We start from the raw sequence: 14,903 nt of genomic DNA on the forward strand, positions 1-14,903 counted from the left end.
CTCCCTTGAAACTATGTATAACTATATGATTCAGTGATATCTGGTCTGGATGGAGGTGGTCTGTGCATATCCGAAGTGCCTCCCATAACAGCTAGCTTGCCTTTGCTACATCATTTACATGACCGAGCTACGAAGATGTCACTCAGGTCTGTGTCTTTGGTGGCCAGCTCAGAGTTTATTGATGAGGAGCTCAAGATCCCATCTTAGACTAAAAGATCTCACACCAAGGCTGGCAGAACAGGATGTAGGGAAACTGGGCATGAATGTCTTAGGAACAGTCATTCGAGCCCCTAGACTGCCTACACCTCTGGCTTCTTTTGTCCAAGAAGTAAACTTCTAGCTCATTTAAGTCGCTATTATTTTGAGTTCTGTTGATGGTAGGATTTTTTTAGTTTTGGGGACTTTTTTCCCCTGTTTATATATGTTCAACTCTATCTTAAATGGCAAAGAGACAAAGCACACATGTATTACCCTTTCAGACAGAAGTTACATTGCTCCTTTAGAGCAGTATCACCAACTAGGAACTCAGAAAAATAGCTAAGCTTAAAATGTTTACATTTTTCAAAAACAATTCTGAAGTCTTCAAGTTATATTAATTTGTAGCCACACCACTATACTATGTTGTATCTTCTTAATTTATCAGTCAAATAAAGCCCATTTTAGGGCAGCCCAGATGGCTCAGCGGTTTAGCACCACCTTCAGCCCAGGGCGAGATCCTGGAAACCCAGGATCTAGTCCCACATCAGGCTCCCTGCATGGAGCCTGCTTCTCCCTCTGCCTGTGTCTCTGCCTTTCTCTGTGTGTGTGTCTCTCATGAATAAATAAATAAAATCTTAAAAAAAAAGCCCATTTTATTTGCATACCTATAATCACGTATTGGTTACTATAAACCGATTACTCAACTTTTTCATTACAACTAGGCCTAAAGAAGAATATAAGGAAAGTATTCCAAAAATTCAGAAAACAACTCAGTTACAGAAACAAAAAGGTGACAAAAAGTTGTCACCGAGTACAAATCATCTAAAAATTCAGAAAGCAAATAATCTGTCCTTCAGGTGCAATTCCACACTCATGCCACCTCTCTTACCCCTTTTTGCCTTATTCCTTTGTCTTCTCAATTTTCATGTAACACTATTAGGCAGGTTTAGCGGGGTGAAGCACAGGCAAATTAAAGACTAAACCTTTAGCACAATGTCAGAAGTACTTCAGAATCAAAAGAGCACAGGTACAATGTTAGAGAAGAGATTACGTTCAAGGACACTGCTTTATCTCAAGGCTGCCTCTGTACCTCTGACGCATGCCTCCAACTAGCACAGCTCTACTTCCAAAAAAACAGCTCTGAAGAATGGATACCCTTCCTATTGTTTTGAAAGGGTGTACGTGTGAACATGGCCAAACCTACCATGGTGAATATATGCTGATAGGCAAGAGAATTGGAGTGAATTTTGTTTCCTTAAATATTTTTACACTCTGAAAGAAATCCTCCCAAAGGAAGATTTAAAAAAAGAAAAGAAAAGGAAGATGTATATACACACAGGACTTATATGTGTTACCATCTATCTGTACATCAAGTCAGGGTTTCTGAACAGCAGCACCATCAACATTTTTGTGCATTATAAGATGTTTGACAGCATCCCTGCCTCCAATTGCTGGAGCTGTAACAATCAGAAAGTCTCCAGACATTGCCAAATATCTCCTGAGGGAAGCAAAAATCATGCCCCCACGCCCCCAAACCATTGCCCTAGCTGTCTACTTATTTATCTATTTTTCATAGTCTCACCTAAATTTGTGTTCCTTCGTTTGTGTACAAAGTTGGCTATGAGCTGTGAGAAGCCGTGGAAAATCTTTAAAACCAGTAACCAAAAACTGGCTGATATTAAGCATTATCCAATACACAACAGGTTTTTAAATTCATCCTTTGAAATCTTTTCACATTTCTAAGATACTTGCAAGTTGGGATCTCTATTCAATTTCTCTAAATTATGAATGAAAACTTCTGCCTTGGGGCAGAGATGCATGAAATGAGATTAAGACTGTGGTTGGCCTGGTGACTGCTCTCTGTTGACAAGTAAGATTAGCTGTCACCTTGAAATTCATACCTACTATTCAATTCTGCCCCCAGGCCAAGAAAGCCTCCAAAAGGACCCAGAAAAAAAGAAAACAAAGTGAATCAAGCTGAGAAAACAGTTACTAACAGTTTTCCAACTCAACAGTCTACCTTTTCTAGATGTTTAGAGTGGTGATGGCGGGGTATGTGAGTGTGTGTGTGGAAGGGGGAGGGGGACAGCGACAGGGGGCGGGTGTAGAAGCCTACAGAAAGAACACACTGATCTTTTTAATTTTTTTTTAAGATTTTAATTTATTTATTTTGGAGAGAATGACTGTGTGCGCAGGGGGTGGTGCGAGGGAGAGGAAGAAAATGCTGAAGCAGACTCCCTGCTGAGTACAAAGCCCCACACGGGGCTTAATCACAGGATCCCAAAATCATGACCCGAGATGAGTTGAAACCAAGAGTCAGATGCTCAACTAACTGAGCCACACTGGCGCCCCAGAATTAACACTGATCTTAAAAGTCTATCTCCTAGAAAACAAACTTCCTAACCTAGTGATACAGAAATAATTTATTTCAGTCCTCGTGGAGAAACACTGAACTAACTAATCAGCAGGGCTCATAAAACTTGAACTCTCTAGATTAGGAAGAAACAAAGGGATAATACTGCATTGACAGTATTTCTAGAAATTGTGTATGTCCTACCTCAGTCATAAATATAGTATTCTTTTGTAAACCCTAAGGAATTATTATGCTAAGAACTACAGTGATAAAATTTCTCATTTCAGAGCAAGAAATGCAGAACAGGAACCACATGAGGTTAGAGGGACAGACTGCTCGGAGTATTTCACAGTTCCTTTAATGGCCATGGGAATTGTGCCATGTGATTTCTCATTTACAATCCCAGCTCCTTGAATTCTTAATCTTCTTCCCCAAAAGTTTTCTGTAAGATTTTTAAAAATTCATTTATGTAAATGTTTAAACTTTTTTTTTAAGATTTTATTTATTTATTCATGAGAATACACAGAGAGGAGAGAGAGAGGCAGAGACACAGGCAGAGAGAGAAGCAGGCTCCATGCAGGGAGCCCGACACAGGACTCAATCCCGGGCCCCCAGGATCACGCCCTGGGCTGAAGGCGGCGCCAAACCGCTGAGCCACCTGGGCTGCCCAACTTTTTCCGATTTAACAACTCAAGAGTTGTTGACTCCTTGCCTCCTAGAGATACGGAATAAACTTTGGACGTTTACAAATAAAAGGCTTTAACTAATTTAACTTACTGGGCTTGGCATAGCTGAATGTGTATTCCCTAAACCCTCACCTAGCACACAGGTACCAAATCTTGCGACAGGGCACATGTCATCACTATTATGCATATCCCTTCCTTTCCAGCATATTTGGAATACAGCTCTAAGCCTGCAGTTTACTATGTCCCATCCTCTCTTATCAGCCTCAAGGTAATATTGCAAAAATCTTTATCATCTGATCCATTCTTGGTTTTACTAATCTATCAATTCACTAAGTGTTTGCTGAGCATTTTCTATGTGCCAGACACCATGCTAGGAATGGTAAAAGAGTGGTAAACAGATGAAAAGTGGAAGATGCTGTGGCACAGGGGACCACACACTAGGCACATCTTCCCTGGCCCAGAGAGTTCTGGCAATGCTTCTGAGAAGAAGAGTACTTTGTGGACAGGCCACAGTACCAGCCTTGCCTGGGAAGGGTGTGGTATTCTTTATAAAGAGGGAAACATATGCAAAGATGACAATAACTTCAGGAAACTAAAACAAGTTCCATATGGCTAGAAAATAAAACACAAGCCAGACAGCAGAGAGAGAGGGAGAGAGAGAGAGGGGAGTCTGCAGATGTAGACAGAAAGCAGGTGTGAAGTCTGGTGGACTGACTTCAAGTTCCCAGCCTATCCTAAAGGGCATGGGAAGCCACTGTGGGAATTTTAACAGCACACGGACTTCTACTTGCTTCAGAAAAACCAGAGAGGCTGCACTACAGAGCACAGCTTGGAGGGGCAAAGGGCAGAGGAAGGGACCAGTGAAGAGGCTGTCCAAATAGCCCCAGCACTGGGTTATACCACTGGAAATACAGAGGAATGAGAGGATTCAGGAAGTTTTCAAGAGACAGAAGCAGAGAAGCAGCAGCAGTGAACAGAGGGAGAGCAGAACCCAGCTCCCGTCCCACCTTCACCTCTCTCTCCTCTCCCTCATTAGTCCAAACTGGCATGACGGGGAGTACACTCTGGCTGAAATTCTGAAGGTTAATCTAAAGGTCTGCAGCAGGGGATACCTGGGTGGCGCAGCAGTTTAGTGCCTGCCTTTGGCCCAGGGCACAATCCTGGAGACCAGGGATCGGAGACCAGGGATCGAATCCCACGTTGGGCTCCCGGTGCATGGAGCCTACTTCTCCCTCTGCCTATGTCTCTGCCTCTCTCTCTCTCTCTCTCTCTCTCTCTCTCTCTGTGACTATCATAAATAAATAAAAATTAAAAAAAAATTTAAAGGTCTGCAGCAGTGGTGATGCTTTTTAGAGAAAACCGTCATATCTCATTTTGCAAAGACAAAAAAATACGTTTTTTTTTGGTGTGTGTGTGTGTGTGAAACCTTAGCTTAATTACTAGACAATTTCTTTTATAACAAAACACGCACTTTCAACTTTGGGCATTAAATTATGAGAGACATTCACAGTCTGGTTAAAAGCACGCTTCTAAAAACAGCAATCAGCTCCTGATAACTCCTCGTGAAAGACCACGCTGAATTGTCCCTCTTGGTACTGTCAAGAGGTGACAGAGGATACAGGAGAACTTTAATACAGAGAACAACATTCCTGGAGGAGTCCCTGGGATATATTACTACTTGCTCCTTGCAGGTTTTGCTGAGCTCAGTTTTTGGCATAAGTGAAATAAGACATCAAATCAAGTCTGAATATCCTATCCAAAAGTCAAGAAAGTACTCTGAGATACAGGACTGCTGGAGAGTCCCAGCCCTTCCCCACACCTTCCAGACAGCCCCAGTGTTGAAAGAGAACAGAGGAAATGGTACACTTGGGTTACTCAGTCGAGGCCAAAAGAGTTGGTAGCTTTATGCTCTGCTGTGTCCACGATATTCACCCCCATCAGACTGCAAACAGCACTATCAACAGTGATAATCGTTTTCCTTAGGTGGACAGCTGCTCATCCCTATGCAGATAGATGGTAGTACACACAGTCTTACAAATGTGTACTTTTGGCTACCAGTGCCTGCATCTGCACATAGAAGGTATGTCTGCCTCGTGAAATGCAACCACCCACCCCCTAGTATCACACTGCAGCAAGCCTGGTAGGTCTGAGGCCCTCAGAAAACCATTATGACAGCAGCTCAGTTAGTAAGAGGATATGTTTCAGGATTAGATCATGTAGGGTCCTGCACGGATTTTAATCTTCCTCGTAAAACCAATAGGGGCCACTTCTTGGTGAGACAGTATCACGATCAGATATGCTTGCATTTTGAAAAGAACATGTCAGCTGCAGTGTGGAGAAGGGACTAGAGAATTATAAAAGCAGAGGGTGGGAGATGAATCAGAAGACTAAGATGACCAGGGCAGCCCTGGTGGCACAGCGGTTTAGCGCTGCCTGCAGCCTAGGGCGTGATCCTGGAGACCCTAGATCGAGTCCTACGTCAGGCTCTCTATATGATGCCTGCTTCTCCCTCTGCCTGTGTCTCTGCCTCTCTCTCTCTGTCTCTATGAATAAATAAATAAAATCTTAAAAAAAAAAAAATAGAATCCACCCATTAAAAAAAAAAAAAAGACGAAGATGACCAGGACACCTGGGTGGCTCAATGGTTGAGCATCTGATGTCTTTGGCTCAGTTCGTGATCCCAGGGTCCTGGGATCGAATCCTACATCATGTTCCCCACAGACAGCCTGCTTTTCCCTCTGCCTATATCTCTGCCTCTCTCTGTCTCTCATGAATAAATAAAATTTTTTTTTAAAAAAAGCCACTGAAAGTATTTTTTTTTAAAGGCATAAACTCAAAAGGTGGGGGTGGAGCCGGGGGGCAAGTGGAGAACATAAGAGGCAAGAGCCATAAACTATGAGAAGGTGGAAGGCAGGTGGAGCAACCACTCTGACCCTGCCTACCCTAAAAAGCTGATCCTAGGCCAGTAGTAGAAAAAGCCAGGAAACAATTTGATTTCTTCAGTAAAATCCCCCATGAGGTTCAGGAATTGGTGATATCAAGTAAACCCTGGAAGTGGGGTGAAGGTGGGGCTAAATGCAAAAAGACTGCTTTAAAGTCTACTTAAAAGGCAGTACAGGGCAGCCTGGGTGGCTCAGTAGTTTAGCGCCACCTTTGGCCCAGGGTGTGATCCTGGGGGCTGGGTATTGAGTCCCATGTCAGACTCCCTACATGGGGCCCCCTTCTCCCTCTGCCTGTGTCTCTGCCTCTCTCTGTGTCTCTCATGAATAAATAAATAAAATCTTAAAAAATAAAAAAAAGGCAGTACAACTCCACTGCTCAGCATCTTCACCCACCTCCACCTGGCCACACAGCTGCCCCTGTCATCAGCAGAAAATTAAGAGTTTTTTCCCCACGAGAGAAGGTAAAACAAAAAGTCTCTGGAGTAAGGGACAACAGGCAGAGATAAGGGCGCGAGTGCACACTGACACTGGGAGACTGCATGAATGCTTCCATTTTGAATGATGCCTGTCCCTTTCCCTCTCTTGGCTCCCAGAATTTCTGCCAGCACCTGGGCCACCAACCCCTAGGCAGGAGATTAGGAAGATCTTTCTCTGAGGAGCTTAGCAGTCCAAAGGGGGAACCAAAAAATGCTAACATCAAGGATTGCACAAGACAATGGCTCTGCTAGATTATGTAATAATAACCCACGTAATAACCCACCCATAGCTCCTGACTGAATGTCTCTTACTAGGAACCAACAGCCAAAAATACATGAAACTCTGATTATGTTGTGTTAATATGGCAAAGGTGAAGGGATTCTACAGATGTAATTAAGGCTAATTGACTTTAATCAAATCAGTTGACTTTAATCAAAACGAGAGCACACTGGGTAGGCCAAGCCTAATCAAACAAGCCTTTTTAAAAGAGGTCTGAGTAGTCAGAAACACAAATCAGAAAAATGCTCTCTGTTGTTGGCCCTGAAGAAGCAAACAGCCATGTTATGAAACTGCCTATGGAGAGAGAGGCAACCTCTAGGAGCTGCCAGCCTCAGTTCTATAACCACAAGACACTGAATCCTGCTAATAAAGGCAAGCTTAGAAGCCGAGCCACAGAGGAAACCTCAGCTCCAGCTGACACCTTGACTGCAGTCTTGTCAGACCTTAAGCAGAAGATCCAGCTAAACTGTGCCTGGACTCCCGACCCCCAGAAACTTTGAAAGAAAAAATGCATGTTGTTTTAAAGCCACTAAGTGGTAATTTGTCATGCATCACAGAAAACTAGTAACTACCTGAATGCGAAAAAGGTAATTTTATTAATGTAAATAATACCTCAATAAACCAGATTTTTCAAAATGTGATAAAAATGGAAATTTCTATGGAGGGGCTGGAAAATAAAATTGAAGAAGTCATCCAGAAAACAAAGGCAAAACATCAGTAATAGAAAAACGGCAGAGATAAGAAAATGAGATGACCAGTGTATGAGACTTAACATCAAAATAAGTTTCTGAAAGGATGAGAAGGAAATCATAAATGAAATAATTCAAGAAAAAGTTTAGATCTGCAGAACGTAAGTTTCCAGTTTTAAAAGTATTACCAGGGGATCCCTGGGTGGCGCAGCGGTGTGGCGCCTGCCTTTGGCCCAGGGCGCGATCCTGGAGACCCGGGATCGAATCCCACATCGGGCTCCCGGTGCATGGAGCCTGCTTCTCCCTCTGCCTGTGTCTCTGCGCCTCTCTCTCTCTCTCTGTGACTATCATAAATAAATAAAAAATTTTAAAAAAATTAAAAAAAAATAAAAAATAAAGGTATTACCAAATATCAATCAGAACAACAAAAGAAGAAGTAAAACAGAAGATCATGTAGGGTTTCAAACAGTTAAATTACAAAGACTCAGGAATTAAAACAGCTTCAGACTTTTAACCACCGTGGAGGCCAGAAGACAACGAAGAAATAAAGTCTAAAGGTAAACATTTCCAACATAAAATTCTCTACCCAGGCAAGCTACTATGTATGACTTTAGGAAAAACCTCTCCAGACAGGACCATCCTCCCAAAATTCACTCCCCACACATTCTTTCCCAAAAATCTATAGGAGGCTGCGCTCCAACAAAAAGGGAATAATAAATCAAAAAAGAAAATGAAATGGGGAATCGTAAAGGAAGTAAGAATTCCAACACAGGGGAGAGCTGAGGGAATCACAGTTGATAGCTGAACAGCAGGAAAAGGGGCAGCCAGCATCCACTGGAGCAGAAGACTCTAGAGACTTCATCAGGAAGGTAAAACTTGTGGTATAGCTGATACAACTGAGCATACTGAGCAAGAGGAGATGTAAACACCTGGCACACAGCTTGAGGCTAACTATAAGTACTCAGAAAACAAAGCCAACAAAAAAATGGTGTAACTCAAAGGAAACCAAAAAGTGGTATGAAGTAAAGACATACAGAATATACAAGAAGGCTCAAATAGGAACGTTATTTATGTAGTCATAATAATTTAAGTGCCAAATACGGATCAGACCAATTATCGCAGTTTAATAGTGGGGGTTGGGTAGTAAAAGGTGATTTCTAATAGATAATGCCTATTCATGAAAAAAAAAACAAAAAAACAAAAACAAGAAATAAACATGCCATTTCAAGAAATGGAGATAAAAAATCAAATGAGAGTCAAAAAGTGGTTCCTCTCAGGGGCACCTGGGTGGATCAGTCAGTTAAGCATCTGACTTTGGCTCAGGTCATGATCTCAGGGTTCTGGGATCCAGCCCTGTGTCAGGTTCCAGCAGGGAGTCTGCTTCTCCATCTCCCTCTACCCCTGCCCTGCTCGTTCTCCCTCTCTCCCTCTCTCTCTCTCTAAAAAAAAAAAAAAAAAAAAAAAAAAAAACTTAAAAAAGTGGTTCCTCTCAGAGGGGAAAAGGAAAGACAGAGGAAAGGCAAAGGATCTCACACAAGTTCTCACAAGCTTTGCAGAAATTTTTGACTCTTTCAACAACATGCATACATAACCTCTAAGGAAAAAAAAAGATGAAGACTATAAAAGCCTTCACATTATATATATATTTTTAAGATTTTATTTATTTATTAATGATAGACATAGAGGGAGAGAGAGAGAGGCAGAGACAGAGGCAGGCTCCATGCAGGGAGCCCGACGCAGGACTCGATCCCGGGACTCCAGGATTAAAGATAGGCGCCAAACTCCTGAGCCACCCAGGGATCCCCCTTCACATTATATCTTTAACACACATACCACCTAATTAATAACATTCTACCTTCTTTTTTTTTTTAATAAAGATTTTATTTATTCATGAGAGACAGAGAGAGGCAGAGACACAGGCAGAAGGAGAAGCAGGCTCCCTGCAGGAGTCAGGGAGCCTTATGTGGGACTCTATCCCAGGACCCAGGGATCACGAAGTGAGCCAAAGGCAGATACTGAGCCACCCAAGCGTCCCACATTCTACCTTCAGAAGGGAGAAGGGGGGGAAAAGAGTCACTTGCCTTTGTAAGAATTCAGTTTCTTTGGTCTCACCTTAAAAACCAATTCCTACTTTTCTAACTTGGAATCATTAAAAGCTTTTTTCTAAAATAACAGCAAAATATTGATCAACCAATTTTCTTTTGGTTTCTTGTATGGATACCCAAGGAGTAGGGTATCCAGTTATCATGGGCTCTCTATTCTTTCAAGTTACTGTTCACTGGTTTCTTAGGTACCCACAGAAAGGCAGAAACAGATACCATAGTGTCACCACCTTCAAAATGGTGACGCTTTTGTTAAAACTACCCAAGTACCTCTCTTTTTATTCTTTTTAAGGAAACGGATTTTTCCCTGCCATCCAGTAAGTGCCTTGCATTAGCTAAAATGGCCCTCTAATCAACTGGGTCTAACTCTGGAACTATATCTGACCTATTCTGAGTTAAAGAACATCTTTCTTCAGAAAATACAAAACTTTACACAAAATAAGCAGAATGTTTCTAAAGAATTTTTAAGAAAAACATAAAATTGTTTCAGTAAATACATTTTCAGTATCAACTCGTTAATAATTCATTATGCTAGAAGACCCAATGCAGGAAAAATTATTTTCCAATGGAGAAAAATAAGGACAAGGTAGTAGAGTCTCTGAAAAGTTAAGATTTCTTACTTTTTAATTGTTTTTTTTTAAGATTTTATTTATTTATTCATGATAGAGAGAGAGAGAGAGAGGCAGACACAGGCAGAGGGAGAAGCAGGCTCCATGCCGAGGCAGACACAGGCAGAGGGAGAAGCAGGCTCCATGCCGGGAGCCCGACGCAGGACTCGATCCCGGGACTCCAGGATCACGCCCTGGGCCAAAGGCAGGCGTCGAACCGCTGAGCCACCCAGGGATCCCCGATTTCTTACTTTTTAATTGTTAAAGGTCCATCTTACCTCTTGTTACCATGTGATTAGTGGCATAACCACAAAGAAAAACTGTTTAACAAGTAGTATCCACTGAAGTTAAAACCGATGTCTACCCAGCCACCCCACTTCTTGGTAGATACTCAAACTAAATACTCATGTCTACCCAGAAGACACTGGCAAGTCCACAAATCTCCATCACACTGCAATGAATAAACTGGTATATTCATGTACTGGAATTCTAGGCAGCATGAAAAAAGGATGACTGGTACATGTACCAATGTGATTGGAAGCCACAGACACACATGAGCAGAAGAGGCCTGATTCAGGAGTACTTACTACAGGATTTCTTTTAGGTTCAAAAATAGGCACAGCCAATCTAAGTGACAGTGGTCAGATCATTAGCAGAGAAGGGGTCTGACTGAAAAACTGTATGGGGAAGCCTTCTAGAGCAATGGATATACTCTATCTTAATGTAGGTGATGCTTACATGGGTATGTGTATATGAAAAAATCCATCTAGTTGTATATTTAAGATGTGCATCTCAGCCTATGTAAGATAAACCTCAATAAAAAGCTTTGTAAATTTTGACACAATCAGGGAAATTTTTTTAGTTATAATTTATATTACATAAACTTATTTTATGAACTGTTGGTGACAGCAGATGACAGCAATTATGGATTGTCTGTCTGTACTTGCAAAATAACAAGTTCTAACTCTATACCAAAATTTTTTCCCCAACTTTTTATTTTGGAAAAGTGGAAACCTACAGAAAAACTGAAAGACTAAGTACATTTAACAACCAAATGTCACTCATCTAGATTCACAATTGTTAGTATGTTGCTATAGTCACTTTTCCCCTCTATTAGTTTTGGCTGAACTATTTGAAAATAAGTTGCAGACATCTTGACATCTTATCCCTAAAGGATATTCTGCTACACAACAAAGGTATCAGTATCATGCCTAGGAAATTTAACACTTTTTAAATTTTTAACACTAGGAAATTTAACACATAAAAAAGAACTATTTAATATATATCCCATATTCAGATTTCTCCAACTGTTCCATAAATGTTCTTTATCGATTCTCCTCACCACTAATTCAGGACCTCCCGCTGACTCCTACACTGCATCTGACTGTCCTGACTCCCCTTTAATCTGGTACACCATGTCCCCAAGAGGTTTTTTATATGGTTTATTTATTTTTGGTCTTCTATGATATGCACAATTCTGTCTCAATTTAGTTTTAAAATTTTCCTGGTATCTGAAACTCAAACATCTACAAACAGATGGTTTCTATTACTTAGAGTTTTCTATAATCTTTAGCAGACCATGTGCACTGAAATACCTGTATCCTGACAGGCTACTCAGGTAAAAAAGACTACAGACATGGAATAATTCAGCTTCATACCCAGTTCATGATCCTTCTGCTCTAACTTACCGCTGAGTCTGAGCAGGCCATGGGGTCTGGTTTGGCGTGGGCACTGAATTTGTAGGACTCATTAGCATGGCACTATAGATGTTGGAAGCGACCACAAGTATGCAGAGAAGTATGGGTCCAATGATTGCTCCTTCCAGGCCCAAGTAGTAGGCCCCACCAGCCACTGCCAAACCTGTCAAGTAAGGATGCCCGCCTCTGCAACAAAGAGCATACAGATTAGCTCAGGGCTTTGAACAAACACAAACCTCAGAGTAAATCTGAAACACACCTCCAAAACAATCTTCACTCCTAACACACCAGGCCTTTGATTGCATGACCAAGTTTCTCTAGATTACATCAGTGCAGATAACTGAACAGTGGTTGTAATATTGAATGCAAGCATTTTCTTACCTATGTAACACATAGGACATCTGCCTTTCTGTAAGTTTCAGCAACAGAGGGTGTGAAGTCACAATGTATATAAATATCCTATACCCATTACATGGCTGCCTGACCTAGATTAGTGTTGGCCGAGGACCGGTTACATAAGTCATGTGTTACACGGACTTCCATCAACTGACAGTTAAGCAGACACAATTTAGCATGCAATTCAAAGAATTACACTTTTTATAAGGCAATACAATAGCACTCATGCTTTTCACAGGTTAGACTTGGGGCAATATCCTAAAATAGTTTTTAAATACAGGTAATGACAAAAGGCCTCATGAGGAAACTACCTGTCACAAAGCCCAAGATTTCTATCTTACAGGAGAGTCATCACCGCCCTCCAGCTTACCACAGGATCACTTACATAACTGGAAAACAGTAAGATAGATGACAACCAGCATGGCACACTGACAGCAAGAACAAATGACCATTGACACAAGAGGGACTTGGAGAGAAGGTATGTTCTACTTCCAGTTTTCAGACAGAGGTGATTGGAACAATTTACTAAAGGGCAAACACCTCTGGAATAATATTCTGTATTATGTTATAATTCAATAAATGGTTCAATAAGTAACAATCAAGGTTAGCTAGTCTTCAGGAAATCAATACATTATGTTCATAATCTATCTTTCTCATTCCAAAAAAAAAATTTAGGGCAGTATTCCACAAAGCATTCCACATGCTTTGTAAGCAAGCTTTTCCCCTAAATAATACATTTTTTAAAAATTTCTATCAAAAGGGATCCCTGGGTGGTGCAGCGGTTTGGCGCCTGCCTTTGGCCCAGGGCGCAATCCTGGAGACCCGGGATCAAATCCCACATTGGGCTCCCGGTGCATGGAGCCTGCTTCTCCCTCTGCCTGTGTCTCTGCCTCTCTCTCTCTCTGTGTGACTATCATAAATAAATAAAAAAATTAAAAAAAAAAATTTCTATCAAAAATGCTTAAGGCTTAAAAAAAAAAAGCTTTTAAACAAAGGCTTCATTTATTAAAAAATAAAACAATTTACACAAAATCTTTCATTTCCTAACAATGCTGGTTAAATAAGGTATTATTTTATTATTAAGATAAAGTCACATATAAATCTTAAAATCTAGCTAGAAACTTTAATAAAAAATTTACAGTAAAGAGAAATGAAAACATTTAATAAGCTTAAAAGACTACTCTTACTATTTAAATTTCAACTGTTTTTCTTAAAAAAAAAAAATATTTTATTTATTTATTTATTCATGAGAGGCCCACAGAGAGAGAGAGAGAGAGAGGCAGAGGGAGAAGCAGGATCCAAGCAGGGAGCCCAACGCAGGATTCCAGGATCACGACCTGAGCCAAAGGCAGATGCTTAACCGCTGAGCCACCCAGGCGTCCCTAAATTTCAACTGTTAAGCACTAGTTAACCACGTTTTAATGTCCTTTTGTCTGTAAATTTCTCTCTCAAGTTTTATATATATATTTTTTTAAAGATTTTTTTAAAATTTTTATTTATTTATGATAGTCACACACAGAGAGAGAGAGAGAGGCAGAGACACAGGCTGAGGGAGAAGCAGGCTCCATGCACCGGGAGCCCGACGTGGGATTCGATCCCAGGTCTCCAGGATCACGCCCTGGGCCAAAGGCAGGCGCCAAACCGCTGCACCACCCAGGGATCCCTCTCTCAAGTTTTAAACAAAAGTTTCCCTAAGGCTCGCTTATGGAGTTGCTGTTTCTTTCTGCTCTGGAACTCTGGGCTTTAGAGTAGTTACGTATCATTTGTTTTCTTTCTTTTCTTTCTTTTTTTTTTTTTTTTCATTTGTTTTCTATTTCAGGATACTAGAGAGAAAACAGGATGGCATACAATTTGTATGTATTTTCAAATTAACTAATGGGTACTCTATGAACTTAGCCCTTGTCTACACTTACTGTGATGATGAATTTTACTTAAAAATATTTAATATATTAACTATTATGATAGTTTCAGTAGGCACATTCTGAATTTGAGTAACTGATGAAATTTCAGCATTTGGTTACATCCTAGATTCTAATAATCAATGTGAATCTAGATACATGAATAAATAAGAACTGGCATAATTTATTTAATACAATTTCTAAGAGATTTCAAAATCTATAAAAACAGATATGTATTTATTATGTTATATGGTCAAGGCCTAGATTCTGTCCTAAATTTAACCTGTACTCATTCTAGGTCCATACTATAATATCTTAAGTAAATAGAGCTCTGTTTATCAGACATTAACTTGATGAGATTTGGTTTCACATGGAAAATGTGACCTACAACTCAATGTTTTTCTCCAAAGGCATATAAGTTCTAAAAATAACCACTAACTCATTACTGTACTTAAAATGTAATGTTTTATGTACATCTAGTAATATTTCTTTCCTAGCTTAAATATCACTAAGATTATTCAAAAATTTGTGTTAACGCAGGGTCTCATTTATTATAAATACTTATGTAACAAAATAGC

The 14,903-nt window shown here is 40.5% G+C and overlaps 1 protein-coding gene and 1 long non-coding RNA gene across 6 annotated transcripts in view; one reads left to right on the forward strand and one right to left on the reverse strand.

Annotated features, from left to right (window-relative positions):
* The window catches only part of LOC140641842 (uncharacterized), a 67,486-nt gene that overhangs the window by 6,907 nt on the left and 45,676 nt on the right, over window positions 1-14,903 (forward strand). For 2 of the 3 annotated variants that reach the window (XR_012038459.1, XR_012038458.1), the window contains exons 1-2: window positions 12,522-12,665; window positions 12,771-12,905. This is a non-coding gene — a long non-coding RNA (uncharacterized lncRNA). Of the gene's footprint in view, window positions 1-12,521; window positions 12,666-12,770; window positions 12,906-14,903 lie in introns of those variants that run through there. The other variant, XR_012038460.1, reaches the window with a different exon arrangement.
* The window catches only part of TMEM245 (transmembrane protein 245), a 102,514-nt gene that overhangs the window by 5,252 nt on the left and 82,359 nt on the right, over window positions 1-14,903 (reverse strand). For all 3 annotated transcript variants that reach the window (XM_072842255.1, XM_072842254.1, XM_072842253.1), the window contains one exon: window positions 12,023-12,217. In XM_072842255.1, the coding sequence (XP_072698356.1) occupies window positions 12,023-12,217 (195 nt within the window). The remainder of the gene's footprint in view (window positions 1-12,022; window positions 12,218-14,903) is intronic.

The sequence above is a fragment of the Canis lupus genome, chromosome 10, assembly GCF_048164855.1.
Source record: "Canis lupus baileyi chromosome 10, mCanLup2.hap1, whole genome shotgun sequence".
Lineage (NCBI taxonomy): Eukaryota > Metazoa > Chordata > Mammalia > Carnivora > Canidae > Canis > Canis lupus.